General features: G+C 47.3%; 2 protein-coding genes across 6 annotated transcripts in view; both read right to left on the minus strand.

Moving 5' to 3' along the window:
- ALAD (aminolevulinate dehydratase) overlaps nucleotides 1-13,775 on the minus strand; it is a 117,638-nt gene that overhangs the window by 4,348 nt on the left and 99,515 nt on the right. Inside the window, exons 2-3 of one of the 5 annotated variants that reach the window (XM_049711840.1) lie at nucleotides 728-745; nucleotides 30-216 (exon numbers count right to left, since the gene is read on the minus strand). In XM_049711840.1, coding sequence (XP_049567797.1) covers nucleotides 30-216; nucleotides 728-745 — 205 coding nt within the window. Of the gene's footprint in view, nucleotides 1-29; nucleotides 217-727; nucleotides 880-5,402; nucleotides 5,563-13,775 lie in introns of those variants that run through there. The other 4 variants (XM_004269315.4, XM_049711841.1, XM_033427403.2 and 1 more) reach the window with 4 other exon arrangements.
- POLE3 (DNA polymerase epsilon 3, accessory subunit) lies at nucleotides 11,066-13,717 on the minus strand. Its single transcript, XM_004269314.4, has 4 exons — nucleotides 13,562-13,717; nucleotides 13,376-13,461; nucleotides 12,906-13,024; nucleotides 11,066-12,633 (listed from the first exon to the last, which is right to left on the minus strand). Exons 1-4 carry the CDS (start codon nucleotides 13,625-13,627, stop codon nucleotides 12,461-12,463), a joined length of 444 nt encoding a protein of 147 aa, XP_004269362.1. The 5' UTR covers nucleotides 13,628-13,717; the 3' UTR covers nucleotides 11,066-12,460.

Here is a 13,775-nt window from a genome sequence, read left to right on the forward strand (position 1 = left end):
TCAGAGCCCTGGCTCATTTGCGGACTCACGTGACAAAGATGGGGTAGATGAGGCTGGAGGCACTGAGGCTGGTGGTGGTTGCCTGCCAGGTCCGAAGTAGTGGGTGGAAGTAGCCGCTGTGCAGGACTGACTGGGGCTGCATGGTGGGCAGGGGGGACAGAGGGCAGCCGGGTGGCTGGAACTGAGGGCTCTTGGGGGTCTGCCTCGTGCTCAGCTCTGTGAGGGCGACGAGAGGCGCATGAGACGTGGTCCCTGGCACCGGGAGGTGGTCACATACCCGCAGGCTTTTCCAGATTCCTGCTTCCCCTGCTCTCTACCCCAGTGCTACTCCTAGTGGGGTTCACCAATCCCTGCCGGTGTGCACCAAGATAAATAGGCACTTTCATGAAACTTCAGAAACTTCCAGAGCAAGTTGAATCTAATAATATAAAATCTGGGTTTGTATTTTATTTGGTCTCTTTTTTTAAAACAACATGTCTCTATTAATTCATTTTCATTGCATTTTATCAAAGAATCAGTCTGGGATGGACTGGACATTACTATGAGAAACCCTGATCTAGCCACCACTTAAGCTTTGCCTATTCCATGAACAATGTCCATGGCCATGGCAGAAATTTTAGAAAAGTACAGATAAGGAAAAAGAGAAAAATTTCCTGTAATTCTACCTCTAGGGGAAAACTGTTAACCCCTTGGTACACGGACACACACTAAGAGGATTAAATCGCACCGTGCCGACAGACAGACAGACATGCCTGTGGAGTGGCCATGGAGGCTGCTTTTCCAGCCCGAGAGCCTCCTGCCGCTCCCCAAGCACACTTGGCTGCGTTCCGCTCACCCTCTTTCCCTAGGAGGCTGGTGCTCTTTCCACAACTTCCCCATCCCCAAGTCCTACCAGGTTGTCCACTAGGCGGCCCCTCCTTCCCTCTCCCCTGCAGCATCTCTTCTGGCCCAGATCACAGTCTCTCTTATATACCAGTTCTCTGTGGCCTTATCTTATCTCGTCTCAGTAGGCGGAGCTTCCGCAGGGCAGGGTCCACACTTAGTTCATGTTTGCCTCCTGCACAGCACTCTGCCACACAGTAAATACATTTACCCACATGAAGTACAAGACAATATGCCCTAAATGCCAAATAAGGGGTGTAAGATGGAAGCTGGGACATTAACGTTTGTTTCTTGAGCACCTACTATGTGCCAGGCCACGCTGGGCACTCGCACACATGATTTCTCATCCAGTTGGCACCGCAGTCCCAGGGGATCGGGCTGACTGAGCGCATCTCGGAGAGGCCGAGCCTACCATGAAGGAACCATGACTTCCAATGTGAGTTAGGAGGTCAGAAGCTTGTTGGAAGAAGACAGGACTAGAACTCGGTTTTGCAGGATGAGTGGGTTCGGCCTGGCAGAGGGAAAGGGGAGAATGTTCCCTCCGGAGGGGAAAGAAGGGGCCAGGAGGACGGGCTGTGGACTGCTCTGAGGACTGAAGAGGCAATCGAGGATGTGTGTTTGGAGGGGAGGGGCGGCCAGACCTAGGACGGGGAAGATTTCTGAGCAGGGGGCGGGACAGGGGCCTGCTCAGAGCCTGGCTTTAGGAAGATAATTCTTGCATCCTGAGCAGAGCTGACTAGAAGCAGAGGGGACAGAGGCTGTGGGGCGAGAGGGGTAGGGAGGAGGGGCCATCCTAAGGCGGCCAAGAGGCAGTCTCTTGGGGCGGATGCGCTAGCTTGCTTGACCTGGAGGGCAGCGGAGACAGGGACAGGCAGGAAGAGGGCGGGGGGGGGGGGGGGGGGGGGAGGTGAGCTTGGAGAGAGAGGAGGTGGGGAGCTCCGTTTTAGACGCTTCCTTTTGGAGGTGCCTAACAGCCAAGTAGGGGGAAAACAAAGAGCCACCAATCTCTCCTTGTATGAATGGGACCTCAAGGCCCAGAGAGGGGCAGGGACTTACCCACGGCTGCACACTCTCTGGGCCTGGTGGGGGTCCTTCAGTACACTGATGATGCCTTCCCCTCCCCCTGTCCTCCAGCCTCCCAGGCCCCTTGGCTCCCTCCCAACTAGCTCAGGGGCCTGTTTCATCTGATCCTCCTCCTTGGCGGGGTTGGGGTTATCAGGAGCCACACAGGATCCACTCCACCACCACACCCCTGGGCCAGCCACATCATCTGACCAGGGGCAAGCCAGGCCTCCCCAAAGATGTCCCAACTCCCATATGAGCAATCATTTAGCAGATACAAAGTCCTGAGTACCCATTTTGTGCAAGATTTTGCTCTTAGGTCTGCCAAGGATTAGCCCAGCTCAGAGAGGTTAAGTCACTTGCCCAAGACCACACAGCTAGTGACTGAGCCAGAATTTGAGTTTGTTGTAGACAATGAGTGCAGGGTTTTACCTACCATACCCCATACTACTGATAAACACTTGATCCAGTAGGCGTTGCTCTGCCTATACTATCTCTGCCTTGGACAGATGGAGGGTATCAGAGAAAAATATACTGAGTGTATGTTGTGTGCTGGGCATGGCCCTAGGTACTTTACACATATATATTATCCCATTTAATTGCAGAGAATTGTTCTAACTTTTAATGATAAGGAGACGGAGGCTCAGAGAGGTTAACTGACTTGCTCAATGTCATTCTAGAGTCACATCATATTTTGAAGGTAGGTCTTTGGGTCTCTAACTCACTTTCCAGAGCACCTTTATAGCAGCAGGCCCCCAGCTTCTGGAATCCAAAGCTGCATTCCACTGGCTTCAAACCCACATCTACTTTAGAAGGCTGAGGAAGCAAATGCCTTCTGCTTATCAGAAGCGAAAGGGCAGGGCTGCCTAGGGGCCTTGCAGTCCAATTCACCCGGAGGAGACTGGGGGTTTGGGGATGGGGGTTAGAGAGTGGTGAGGGGGAGGTCTTACTAGGGCAGTTCCACTTTTATCTGTTTTTTTTTTTTTTAATTTTAGGATTCAGAGAGAGATTTGAGAAATGGGTATTAGTGCTGAAAAAAATTTAAAAGTTGAAAATCACCTGTTTAATCTTTTACATTCTGCTGTGGAAAGTAGGGTGCAGAAAGGAGACAGGAGTTATTTGACATCCACGGCGAGTCAGGTACAAAGCTGGGCTTGACCATGGGTCTCCTGGCTTCTACTCAAGGGCCTGTCATCTGCCCCACAGGTAGTCATTCTGTTACATACGTGCTTAATAAACAAACATCTGGTATTTTTTGTTGTTGTTGTTTGTTTTGCTGTGCCACGTGTCACCTTAGTTCCCCGAACAGGGATCGAACCCGTGCCCCCTGCAGTGGAAGCGTGGAGTCTTAACCACTGGACCGCCAGGGGAGCCCCAATAAACAAAGAACTGTGCAGTAGAACAACACCCCCTGAGCAACAGAGGTGCTTCTCTGTTTGCAGAGCCAAATCCAGGTGGAGGTTTTGCTTTGCCAAAAGTCCCTGAAAAACTGGAAGATTTTCACATACTTGGAAGGGGCACTTCTCCCAAATTAAGGGAGCCCGTAAGCCACAGCTTAAATCCTGTGACACCACACTGAAGACAAGGGTGAGTCACCATGGGATGCAGAACAGCTTAGCTTAACTGGAAGGCTGTAGCAGGCAGTGCAGAAAGAGTAATGTTTCAGGGTCAAACAGTCCCAGGTCTGCTCTGTGCTCTGTGTATGACTTTGGGCAAGGTTGCAGAATCTTCATTTCGTAATCTATGAAATGGGAATGATACTATCAAACTTGCAAAGCTGCAGAGAAGATCAGAGATAGTGAAGAGGTACATGTCTGGCACAGTAGCTGCTCAGTAAATAGGCAGCTACTTTTACTATCATTAGGAGTAGAAGTGGGCTGACAAGACCTCCTGGAGTGGATCACAGCTGTGTCCTCTGCACCACACCCAGAAGGGAGAACTTTCACTCAAACCTGGATGGGCCACAGGGTCTCCCAGGATATCTGAGGTGGGGTCCTTGCCTTCCAGCAGCTTATGTGGTGAAGGAGAAATAGTCACCATACGGATGCTACAGTAGAGGGGTGGACTATATGCTATAGGAGGGACCTGTGTCTCTGGGAATCAAGGATGGATGGCTTCATGGAACAGGCAACACTGAGGGATAAGTAAAATTTCAGATTGATTGTGAAAGTATCTCCTTCCTTAGAAGGTAACTTCTCCAACTTGGGAGTAACCTAAGCTGGGCCCTGAGAACTACCACCCGGAGGGGCTGAGAAGAGATGCAGGGCCTGATCCCCTCATGTTGTGCTCCACTGAGGATTCCAGAGGCTGTGGTCTTGGCACAGAGGGTTGTGAGCTGCTGCCAGCGATGGCAGGCTCTGCCACTTGCAGGGGAGGGCCAGCTAGGTAGAAGGTGGACAGGGCTGAGAAATCCAAACCCCCAGAAGGGCCCAGGACAGCAGCTGTCAGGCAGTTCTGAAAAGGAGCCAACTGGCTACCTGTTTATTCAAACTGCATTTCCTGAATATCTACCCTGGGCCTGCCCCAGTGCTAGGAACAGGGATTAAAGAGAAGGAGACCCAGGCCTTGACTTGGCTTTGAAGAGCCCAAATCTCCTCTGGAGCTAAAAGGAGAATCAGGCAGTTCCACAAATTCCTAGAACGTACTGACGAAGAGGTTCCTTAAAGCTTGCTGACTATATTATTGAAATGATGGTGATACTGGGCTGACATTGGTCCAAGATCCTGCAGGGGGTCAGTGGCAGATCTCGGGGAGGAATCCAGGTCTCCAGCAGAGAAGTCCTCAATGTCCACCATTACCCCTTGATACTTTAAGTATAGATTTCAAAGCTGCTTATCAGCGGAGCTGGGCTCCTGGAGAGCTCTGGGTGAAGGGGGTGAGGGAGGAAAGAGGCAGAACGGTGACTCCGGACCTGGCTGCAGTTGGCAGCATGAGGGTTACGGGTGTGGGTTTTGGAGTCTGTAGATGTGGGTTCAAATCCTGTGTCTGTCACCTTACAGCTGTCTGACCTCAGAATCCTCATCTGGTAAATAAGGACTTGAACAGACCTCAATGGGCTGTTGTTAAGACTGAATGGGCCAATGCATGTAACTTACGTACAATCCTAGCACAGAGCGGCTGTTATTGTTTGCACCTCCCTCCCCCATCCTGCGAGGCACCTCGGGCTCTCCACTGATGGAGACTACCCAAGCGGTCTCCAAGGGAATGGACCCCAGCCAGGAGACTCGGAGCCCAGACCCGGGTCCCCAAGGGCAACGGCCACGCAGAGACCTCAACCCCGCTGCAGCAGGACAATCTACCTCTAAGAGCCTAAATAGGAGTCCCTGAGTGACTCCGTCCCCGGCTGCACCGCCAGCGCTTGTGGATTACAGCAGAGTCTGGGTCTGGGGACACAAGACTTTGATGCCACAGCCCCTGCCTCCAAGTCCGCCATCTCCCCGAGTCCAGTCCCCACTCACCTGCCTCCCTAAGGAATCTGAGACGCCACTCCCGCCAGCACTGCCGCGCGCTCTAGTCTCCCAGGGCCCACGTGGGGGCGGGGCGGCTCTCCCGGAAGCAGCTCCCTCTCTCACAGCCCGTCCCCTACCGCGTGCAGGCCATCCCCCCTGCGGGCACTTGGCCTGAGGACGGCTCCGGCCGATGCCACGCCCACTGACGTCAGCAGGCCTGGCCAATAGGGTGTGCCGAAAGGCTGAAGGGCCCGCCCCTCCCTACGCTGAGGTTCGCTCCTGAGCTGCGGAAGTCCCGGGGGAGCCCACTTGGGCGCGCAGGAGCGGCGCGGCAAGGGTGCTGCGTGTGAACCGGCCTCGAGGTTAGAGCCCTGAGGTGTTCTTTATAGCCCCTCTTTTCCCAGCCTAGCGCATACTTGGCACTGGTTGTTTATTGAAAAAGTAATTAGATGTCAAGGACATTAAAACAACACCATAGTGCCTAACAATAACTAAGTCCATTTTTGCGGACTGAGCATTTTAAAGTTGTTGAGTTCAGCACCAGGCTGCCCTCCAAGTTTTCAGAGAAAATTTATTCCAGCGTAATTTCTCAGGGCTTACTCACTCTGTACCATAGTTTGGGAGATGTGATGTGAAAGACATGGGCACTTTGGAAAGGCTCCAAGTCTGATAGGGGCATCAGACCTGTCTATTATGGGTACAATGAGAGATTTGACCAAAAGTCGGGGGGGGAAAGATGGGGCAGGAGGGCTCTGGTGAGGCTTATGGGGCTTGGGTGAACTGGTAGCATCAGATGAGTGAAATAGGGGTCAGGATCAATACCCTAGCAAATTAATTCCTTTTTTTCCCCCTAAATATTTACTTATTTATTAATTTGGCTGTGCCGGGTCTTAGTTGCTGCACGCAGGATCTTTAGTCGTGGCATGCAGGATCTTTAGTTGTGGCATGTGGGATCTAGTTCCCTGACCAGGGATTGAACCCGTGACCAGGGATCGAACCCAGGCCTCCTGCATTGGGAGTGTATTAACTGCTGGACCACCAGGGAAGTCCCAGGAAATCCTTTGTGAAAGTGAGAGGGGGATTATTGAAAAGTCGACTTTGAACTGTGAAGAATGTCAGAGGGTTGTATTACACTTATTCTCAGATTTTATTTCTCAAAATCTGTACCCCAAACCTGTTTTATACCTCCTTATACTCCAAGTCTAAGAGGCAGAGAGGCTTAATGCTAGGAAAATATGACACTGCTTAGTTCCCAGCTGCTAGAGTTCTGATCTGTGTTCCAATAAGGAAGGTGGTGGAAAGAAAGTAATGCTTTTTTGTGCATTAAAGAGTTAGGGACAGTACCATACATTTTACATTCACTTACCTAATTTTGGTGACAACTATGTTACTATCCTCATTTTATAGACTGGGAAAATAATTGCCAGGAGATTAATTTGCCCCATGCCACACTGGGATTTCGCTTCATTGCCTGCAAACCATATTCCTTCAACTCACAGGGGTAATTACTATTTATTTTTTCCCCCAGTTTAGGTCCCCTGCCCAGCAGGTCTTTCATAACACCTCTCCTGGACTTCCCTGGTGGTCCAGTAGTTAAGACTCCATGCTTCCAATGCAGGGGACGTGGGTTCAATCCCTGGGCGGGGAAGTTCCACATGCTACATGGCATGGCCAAAAACAACAACAAAATACCTCTCCTGTCTCTGAGTTTATTGATAACTAAAAATAATTAGTACCATTGGATACCTCCAAGATCCCAAACAGGGTGGAAAATTTAAGAATGTTGCTGTTTGGTGTAATCTATTTTTCCCATGCCACTCTTAGCACCCCCCCCTTTAAAATATAATTTTACCTTAATCTGTCACTCTTATCCATAAAAAGTATTGTGAATGCAACGACATGACTCTTAAATGTAACGCTGAGCAAAAGGAGTCAGACACAAGAGAACATATTGTATGATTTCATTTATGTGAAGCACAAACCCAGGCAAAATTAACCTGTGCTGGAATTCAGGATAGCGACTACTACTGGGGAGATAGGAAGTGACTGGAAGGGAGACTGAAGGTTCTTTTCAGGGTGCTGGTCATGTTGTTTACTGATCTCAGTGTGACTTTGATGGATATGTTTAATTAATTAATTAATTAAATTTTTTTTCTTGGCTGTACCTGTGCTGCTTGTGGTATCTTGGTTCCCCAACCAGGGATTGAACCCGGGCCCTTGGCAGTGAAAGTGTGGAGTCCTACCCTCTGGACCGCCAGGGAATTCCTTCATAGATGTCTTTAGTTGGTGAAAATTTATCAACCTCTACTCTTATTTGCACCTTTTAGTATGTATATTCTACTTACTAAGTAAAAAGTAAAAAAAAAAAAAACCCAAACTCCCACTTTATTGAGTGCCTTCCAGGTAGGTACATGGCACTGGGCTAAATGCTTGTGAAGAGCATAAAAAGAACCAGATATTAGTGGTTGCCAGGGGCAAGGGGAGGGAAGCATGGGGAATAACTGCTTGACTGGTATGAGGTTTTATTTTGGGGTGATGAACATGTTTTGGAACTAGATAGACGTGGTGGCTGTGAATGTGCTAAATGCCACCGAGTTGCTCGTTTTAAAATGGTTAATTTTGGGCTTCCCCATTGGTGCAGTGGTTAAGAATCTGCCTGCCAATGCAGGGGACATGGGTTCGACCCCTGGTCCGGGAAGATCCCACATGCCGCGGACCAACAAAGCCCATGCGCCACAAGTACTGAGCCTGCACTCTAGAGCCTACGAGCCACAACTACTGAGCCCACGTGCCTAGAGCCCGTGCTCCGCAACAAGGGAAGCCATCACAATGAGAAGCCCGTGCACCACAACGAATAGTAGCCCCCGCTCACCACAACTAGAGAAAGGCTGCACGCAGCAACGAAGACCCAATGCAGCCAAAAATAAATAACTTTATTAAAAAAAAAAGGTTAATTTTATGTTCTGTGAATTTTATCTCAATCAAAAAAGGAAATTGGTTAACCAAATTCAATATGGGTTTTTTCTTAGCTTTGACAAATGTACCATGGTTACGTAAGATTAACATGAGGGCAAATTGGGTGATGGTTATACTCTGCTACTTTTCTGTAAATCTAAAATTGTTCAAAAATAAAGTTTAGTTAACAAAAAAATAGAAGCAAGGCAGTGGACCACTGGAACGGAATCCCAGCTTTTATAAATTAGTGGTAAGTCACTTCTCTCTGATGAGCCTCAATTTCCCATCTGTGAAAATAGGAGATTTTTTGTAATTTTGCATGGGTAAGGATGGTAATCCTCCCACCCTCCAAATCCGAATCAGAATCTCTAAGCATGAAGGGCTGTGGTTAAAAACAGAGGAGAAACATTACCTTGGCCTAGTAAGGAAACTTCAAAATCCGGATACCACTACAGGATTGAGAGAGGTGTGGTTGGGAAAAACTGGCGGATGACCTCAAAGATTCTTCCCAGTCCTTGAATTCTATAGTTTTAAGTTATAGTCCCCACTCGCAGGAAACATGATTTTTCTTAGGTAGTCAAAGTTTGGTAAGAACTAGGGTCGTGTGGAAGAGTTCTTTGGGGGATTCATTCTTGACTGGAGCCTTATGTTGGGGTAGAAACATGTTACAGAAGGTCAGGTGAGCCCACCTTAAGCAGGCTTTGAATAACAACAGGTCTAGGTATGGATTTGACTTAACAGAAAGCAGTGAGGGACTGCAACATAGCAATGTTCCAGGAAGATCCACTTGGCAAGCAGTACACAGAGGAAGCTAAGGGAAGCAGAGATGAGGCAGGAAACTGAGCTCGAAGGAAGCCACAGAAGTCCAGATGGGACTTGAGGGCTTGGCTGTGTGGTGCTCATGGGAATTAAGAAACGACATGTTAAAAAAAAAAAAAAAAGAAACGACATATTTCTAGGGACTTCCCTAGTCATCCAGTGGTTAAGACTCCATGCTACCACTGAAGGGGTCTCAGGTTCAACTGAGATCCCACATGCTGTGCAGCACGGCCAAAAAAGAAAAACCAATATATTTCTAGATATACGCCCCTATGTTCATCGTGGCACAGCATTCTTTACAACAGCCAAGATATGGAAACAACCTAAGTGCCCACCAACGAATGGATAATGAAGATGTGGTGTATATATACAATGGAATACTATTCAGCCATAAAAAAGATGAAACCCTGCCATTTGTGACAACATGAATGGACCTTGAGGTTATTATGCTAAGTGAAATAAGTCCTGTGGAGAAACACAAATACCGTATGATTTCACTCATATGTGCAACATAAAAAACTAAAACAAAACCCCAAATAAATTAACAAACCAAACCAAACCTACAGAGAACTGGGCAGCAGTTACCAGAGGGGGAGGGGCAAGGAGGAGGGAAAAATGGGTAAAGGGAATCAACAGTATGGTGATGAATGGAAAATAAAATTTTGGTGGGTAGCATGTTGTAGAGTATACAGAAGTAGAAACAGAATGTTGTACACAAGAAACCTATGTTATAAATCAATATTACATAAATTAAAAAATTACACAATTAGAAATGAATATATTAATATAGAATGAGCAAACTGAGGTTAAACTTGAACTATTTTGGTAATCCTTAAATAATATTCTTCTGCTCCAAAAGCAATCAAATACTTGGTAACAGTGCCTATGTCTAGTAGAAGCCACAGAGATTAGTCTTTATCACACAGAGTACAAATGTTATGCTGTGTATGTATCCAGACTTTACATTCTCCTTAGGCTACTATTATGAAAGAAAACAGATTATCTTCGACAAGATTATAAAAATGATTTCTTTCCTATTCTGAAGCTGCTCTGTTAATTCAAAGGGAAATGAAAATATGTATGGAAGAGAAAAACAAAAATAAAAACAAGGCCTTGCTGTGTACATGCCACTGTGCTAAAAGTCTTGTTATCTTTCAAAATTCTCCTTTTAAGGTAGGTATTAATACTGCCAATTTAGAGATGAAAAAACTGAAGTTCAGTGTATTTAAAAAAAAAATCATTTGTACAATAACCGACTATGAAGGACTCAGTGTATGCTGTTTTCCCAGAGACATATACTGTGACATGTAGAACTTGTAGAACTTGTAGAAATAGCATCAATATAAATTTCAAGGGAGAAATAAGAAATATATTGAATAGCTTTGTCTTTCATACAAATATAAATGTGAGAGACAGGAAAAAAAAAGAAGCGATGTTTCTGCTGTGGAGAAGGAAAAAGCCACTGGACCTAATGAGCGTTGGGCTTGTGTATCTATCTGTGAATTATGATTTGAAACAGTTACGTAATCTAGAGGTAATACAGTGTCATAGCTGAAATCATGGAGATATCAGCGGTGTTCCTTCATAGGATTTAAGAGTTAATACTTGAAAGCATTTAAAACAGTGCCAGGAACACAGCAGGGACTCAATAAATGTTTGGAGTTGTTGAGCATCTACCATGTATAGAACCAGCAGAGCCATGGGAAGCTCTCACTGTGGTTGAAGAGCAGCAGCGCCCCTGCTTGTTAATGAGCAGCATCTGCTGGTCATCCAAGGTGACGCAGGATCCCATATTTATAAGGGTCTGGCTCAGTCCACACCCCAAGAACTGTATAGAGCATGATCAGTGGTCCTCCCCAAAAGCAAACTTACAAACAAGAAGGATTAAAGAGGAGTCATCACTTTTAACAAGAATTTTTATTTATACAAAGCATTATAATTTTCTCAATATTCTTCACTCATTTATCAACAAACTTTCCACTGTATTCATTTAACAAATTAACAGTGTCACACTACATTTCACTACCTTTCAACCTCCAAGCACTCAACTTAGAGACGAACAAAAAAGTGCTTGAAGCACCAAATGGAAAGAGGAGAAAACTAGGAAAGGTCAACAGAGATCCTTCAGAAGCAGTTAAAGGGGATGGCTTAGGGGAGGAATTAAGATTCCTGAGCACCATCAGATTTCCCTTATGGTTCAGAGAGGTTTACAAAATCATTTTTAAAAGACATGAGATTAGAACTAGGGAATCAGAGGAAACCACACTTTGGGATATTAAGCAGGTCATCCAAGTTCCTGGATTGGGAGAAGTGTGAAAAAGAGGGACAGAGAAAGTGGGAATGCGGAGCAGAGGAGAGGCAGAACAGAGACAGGAGGTGAGAAGCACAGAGGGAGAAAGTTGTGCTTAGAAGAAATAAAGTCTGGAACTTGTCATGAATTGGAATAATGAAAAGCCAAGTCACAAGTCTAGGAGATGGACTACAAGAAGAGAAAGCCTGGAATTTTATACCTTCCAGGAGGTGACAACAAATCCTGAAGCTGTACAGTCGCAGGCAGTGAGGTGCATTTAAGACTAAACCATCTGTTTTACAAGAGTTGGCAACCTTACTTGACTAATTCTACTCTGTTGATTTAAAAGCGTTATGTGCCGAGAACATAGCCACCCAAGCAGGTAACATGCCTATAGGCAATATAGAAGGGGTCCAAGCCAACTGAGTCTGTAGAAACCAAAATTCAGTTAATGTTACTGTCAAGTGAGGAAACAATAGAAAAGATTTCATTGTTCTCTCGAACCCTTATAGTAATTTCCTAAAGCTAAGCCATTCTGATCACCTGAAATAAGCTAGTATTGCCCAATACTGTACAATCAAATAGGCTGACCATGATCAAACCCCAATTTTTCCTGAGCCTTGGCTGCCTCTGTGATCTGGAACACAGTCGGCAGCATAGAAGTTATTATTACTTTTTTGGGGGGTGGGAGGGAACTGGGGATCAACAACCGCCTAACTATACGTGTAAGTAAACAAGAAAGATCAAATTGACCAATTAAATTAGCTGTTCAGAATCTCTCTTGCCAAAAAGTCATAACCTTGAGACTGATTAAGCAAAACAGGATTCCGCTACTCAGATGCTCCGAGTCTGGGAAGCGCTGGTTTTGATGATAATTCTGACGATAATTCAGTTTTTATTTCGATCTTCTGCCTAAGACTACTCTGCCCAGCACGAAAATGCTTCACACAAACGTGTACGGCGTTTCAGAGTGGTACCTTCCGAGCTACGTCTCCCCATCCTCTCAGTTGTCCACTTCCTCCTCTTCATTCTGTTCTTCTTCCTCCAGCCTCTCCTCATCTTCATCGTTGTCCTCATCCCTGCTCTTGTCTTGCTCTTCTGAATCTGTTTTTTTGTCTTTGTCCTTCTTCTTTTGCTCTGAAGCTTCCTTCTTGCCTTTTTGCTCCCTCCTGTAAGCTGTAAGGATGAAGGGGAGGGAGTTAGGAGGCAAGACTGAACCAGACTGCAGCAGCTAACTCCACTGCATAATTGGAAAAGCTGAGGCACAGAAGGAAAAATAACCCGCCCAGCACCACAAACAGTTATGCAGTGGTGCCTGCCATCGGAGTCGCATCCAATACTTTGCTTACCGGACTTAAAGGCACCCCAGCTGATAAAGACTTAGGGCCAGGTGAGCAGATCATACAGGATGAACATCTACTTGGATGAGAAAACGAAAGGGTAGTTACCTTCCAGAGCTTCTTTTAACGGGGTCACGAACCGCTGAAACTCCATCTCCTCCATGGCGGAGAGCACATCGCTGGCATTCAGTGTCTTGCGTTTCCCTTTCATCGCGAAGTTGTTGGCACTGAAAGAAGAAAGATTAAGGGCTGTCAGATGCCCTCTTGCCGCGTACGGAGTGGGTGGGAAAAGGAGCACCCAGAAGTGGCACGAGAAAGCCTGCATGCACGGATTTTTGTGACACGGTAAGTCCCTCCCTTACCTGTACAAAAGGGTTAAAGCAAAGTTACTGTTTTCTTATTTTGTTTCAGAGATTGCAAGACCTGGACGAGGGCTCTGAACCTCCCTCCACTGAGGTAGAACATAATTCCTGGGGGTTGCGGGCTCCAGGCCACGAACTCCGAACCAGTGTGTGTGTGTGTGGGGTCTCTTTACGCCTTATGCCCAGCTAAGCTCTGCCTAGCTCTGTCCGCCTCACCAGGATGTGGCGTACAGCACGAAGACGCTGGCGGCGCGGGAGATGGCGCTCCGGGCCTCCTTGGAGATGCTGACACCGTCCGGGAGCTGTGAGAAAAGCGCGGGTGAGCAAAGCTACCGGTCCAGGACCTGTTTTCCCCTGCCCGCTCGTCCGCCCCTGGCCCGTCCGCCAGCCGGAGCTGCTCACCGCCTCCTTGATGATCCTGGTGATGACGGCATTGGGCAGGTTTAGGTCCTCGGGCCTCTCCGCCATTGCCGCGGCCGGGGCCCAGGCCTCGGACCTCCTCTTCAGGCAGCTACAGCGTCCGGACTTCCCGCGTCGACACGGTCTGACCCAACGAGGCTTCCGTCGCGCCCCGCGTTGCCCACACAGTGTCCCACAGTGCCCCGCGCGCCATAAC

This window comes from Orcinus orca, chromosome 6, assembly GCF_937001465.1.
Source record: "Orcinus orca chromosome 6, mOrcOrc1.1, whole genome shotgun sequence".
Classification (NCBI taxonomy): Eukaryota; Metazoa; Chordata; class Mammalia; order Artiodactyla; family Delphinidae; genus Orcinus; species Orcinus orca.

Bases quoted from the DNA above. Each gene is read 5' to 3' on its own strand.
- POLE3 (XM_004269314.4), bottom strand. From the start codon at position 13,627: ATGGCGGAGAGGCCCGAGGACCTAAACCTGCCCAATGCCGTCATCACC. The intron at 13,025-13,375 runs GTGAGGCGGACA...TTCTTCTTTCAG, and splicing joins GTGCTGTACGCCACATCCTG to TGCCAACAACTTCGCGATGA. The intron at 12,634-12,905 runs GTAACTACCCTT...TCATCCTTACAG, and splicing joins GTTAAAAGAAGCTCTGGAAG to CTTACAGGAGGGAGCAAAAA.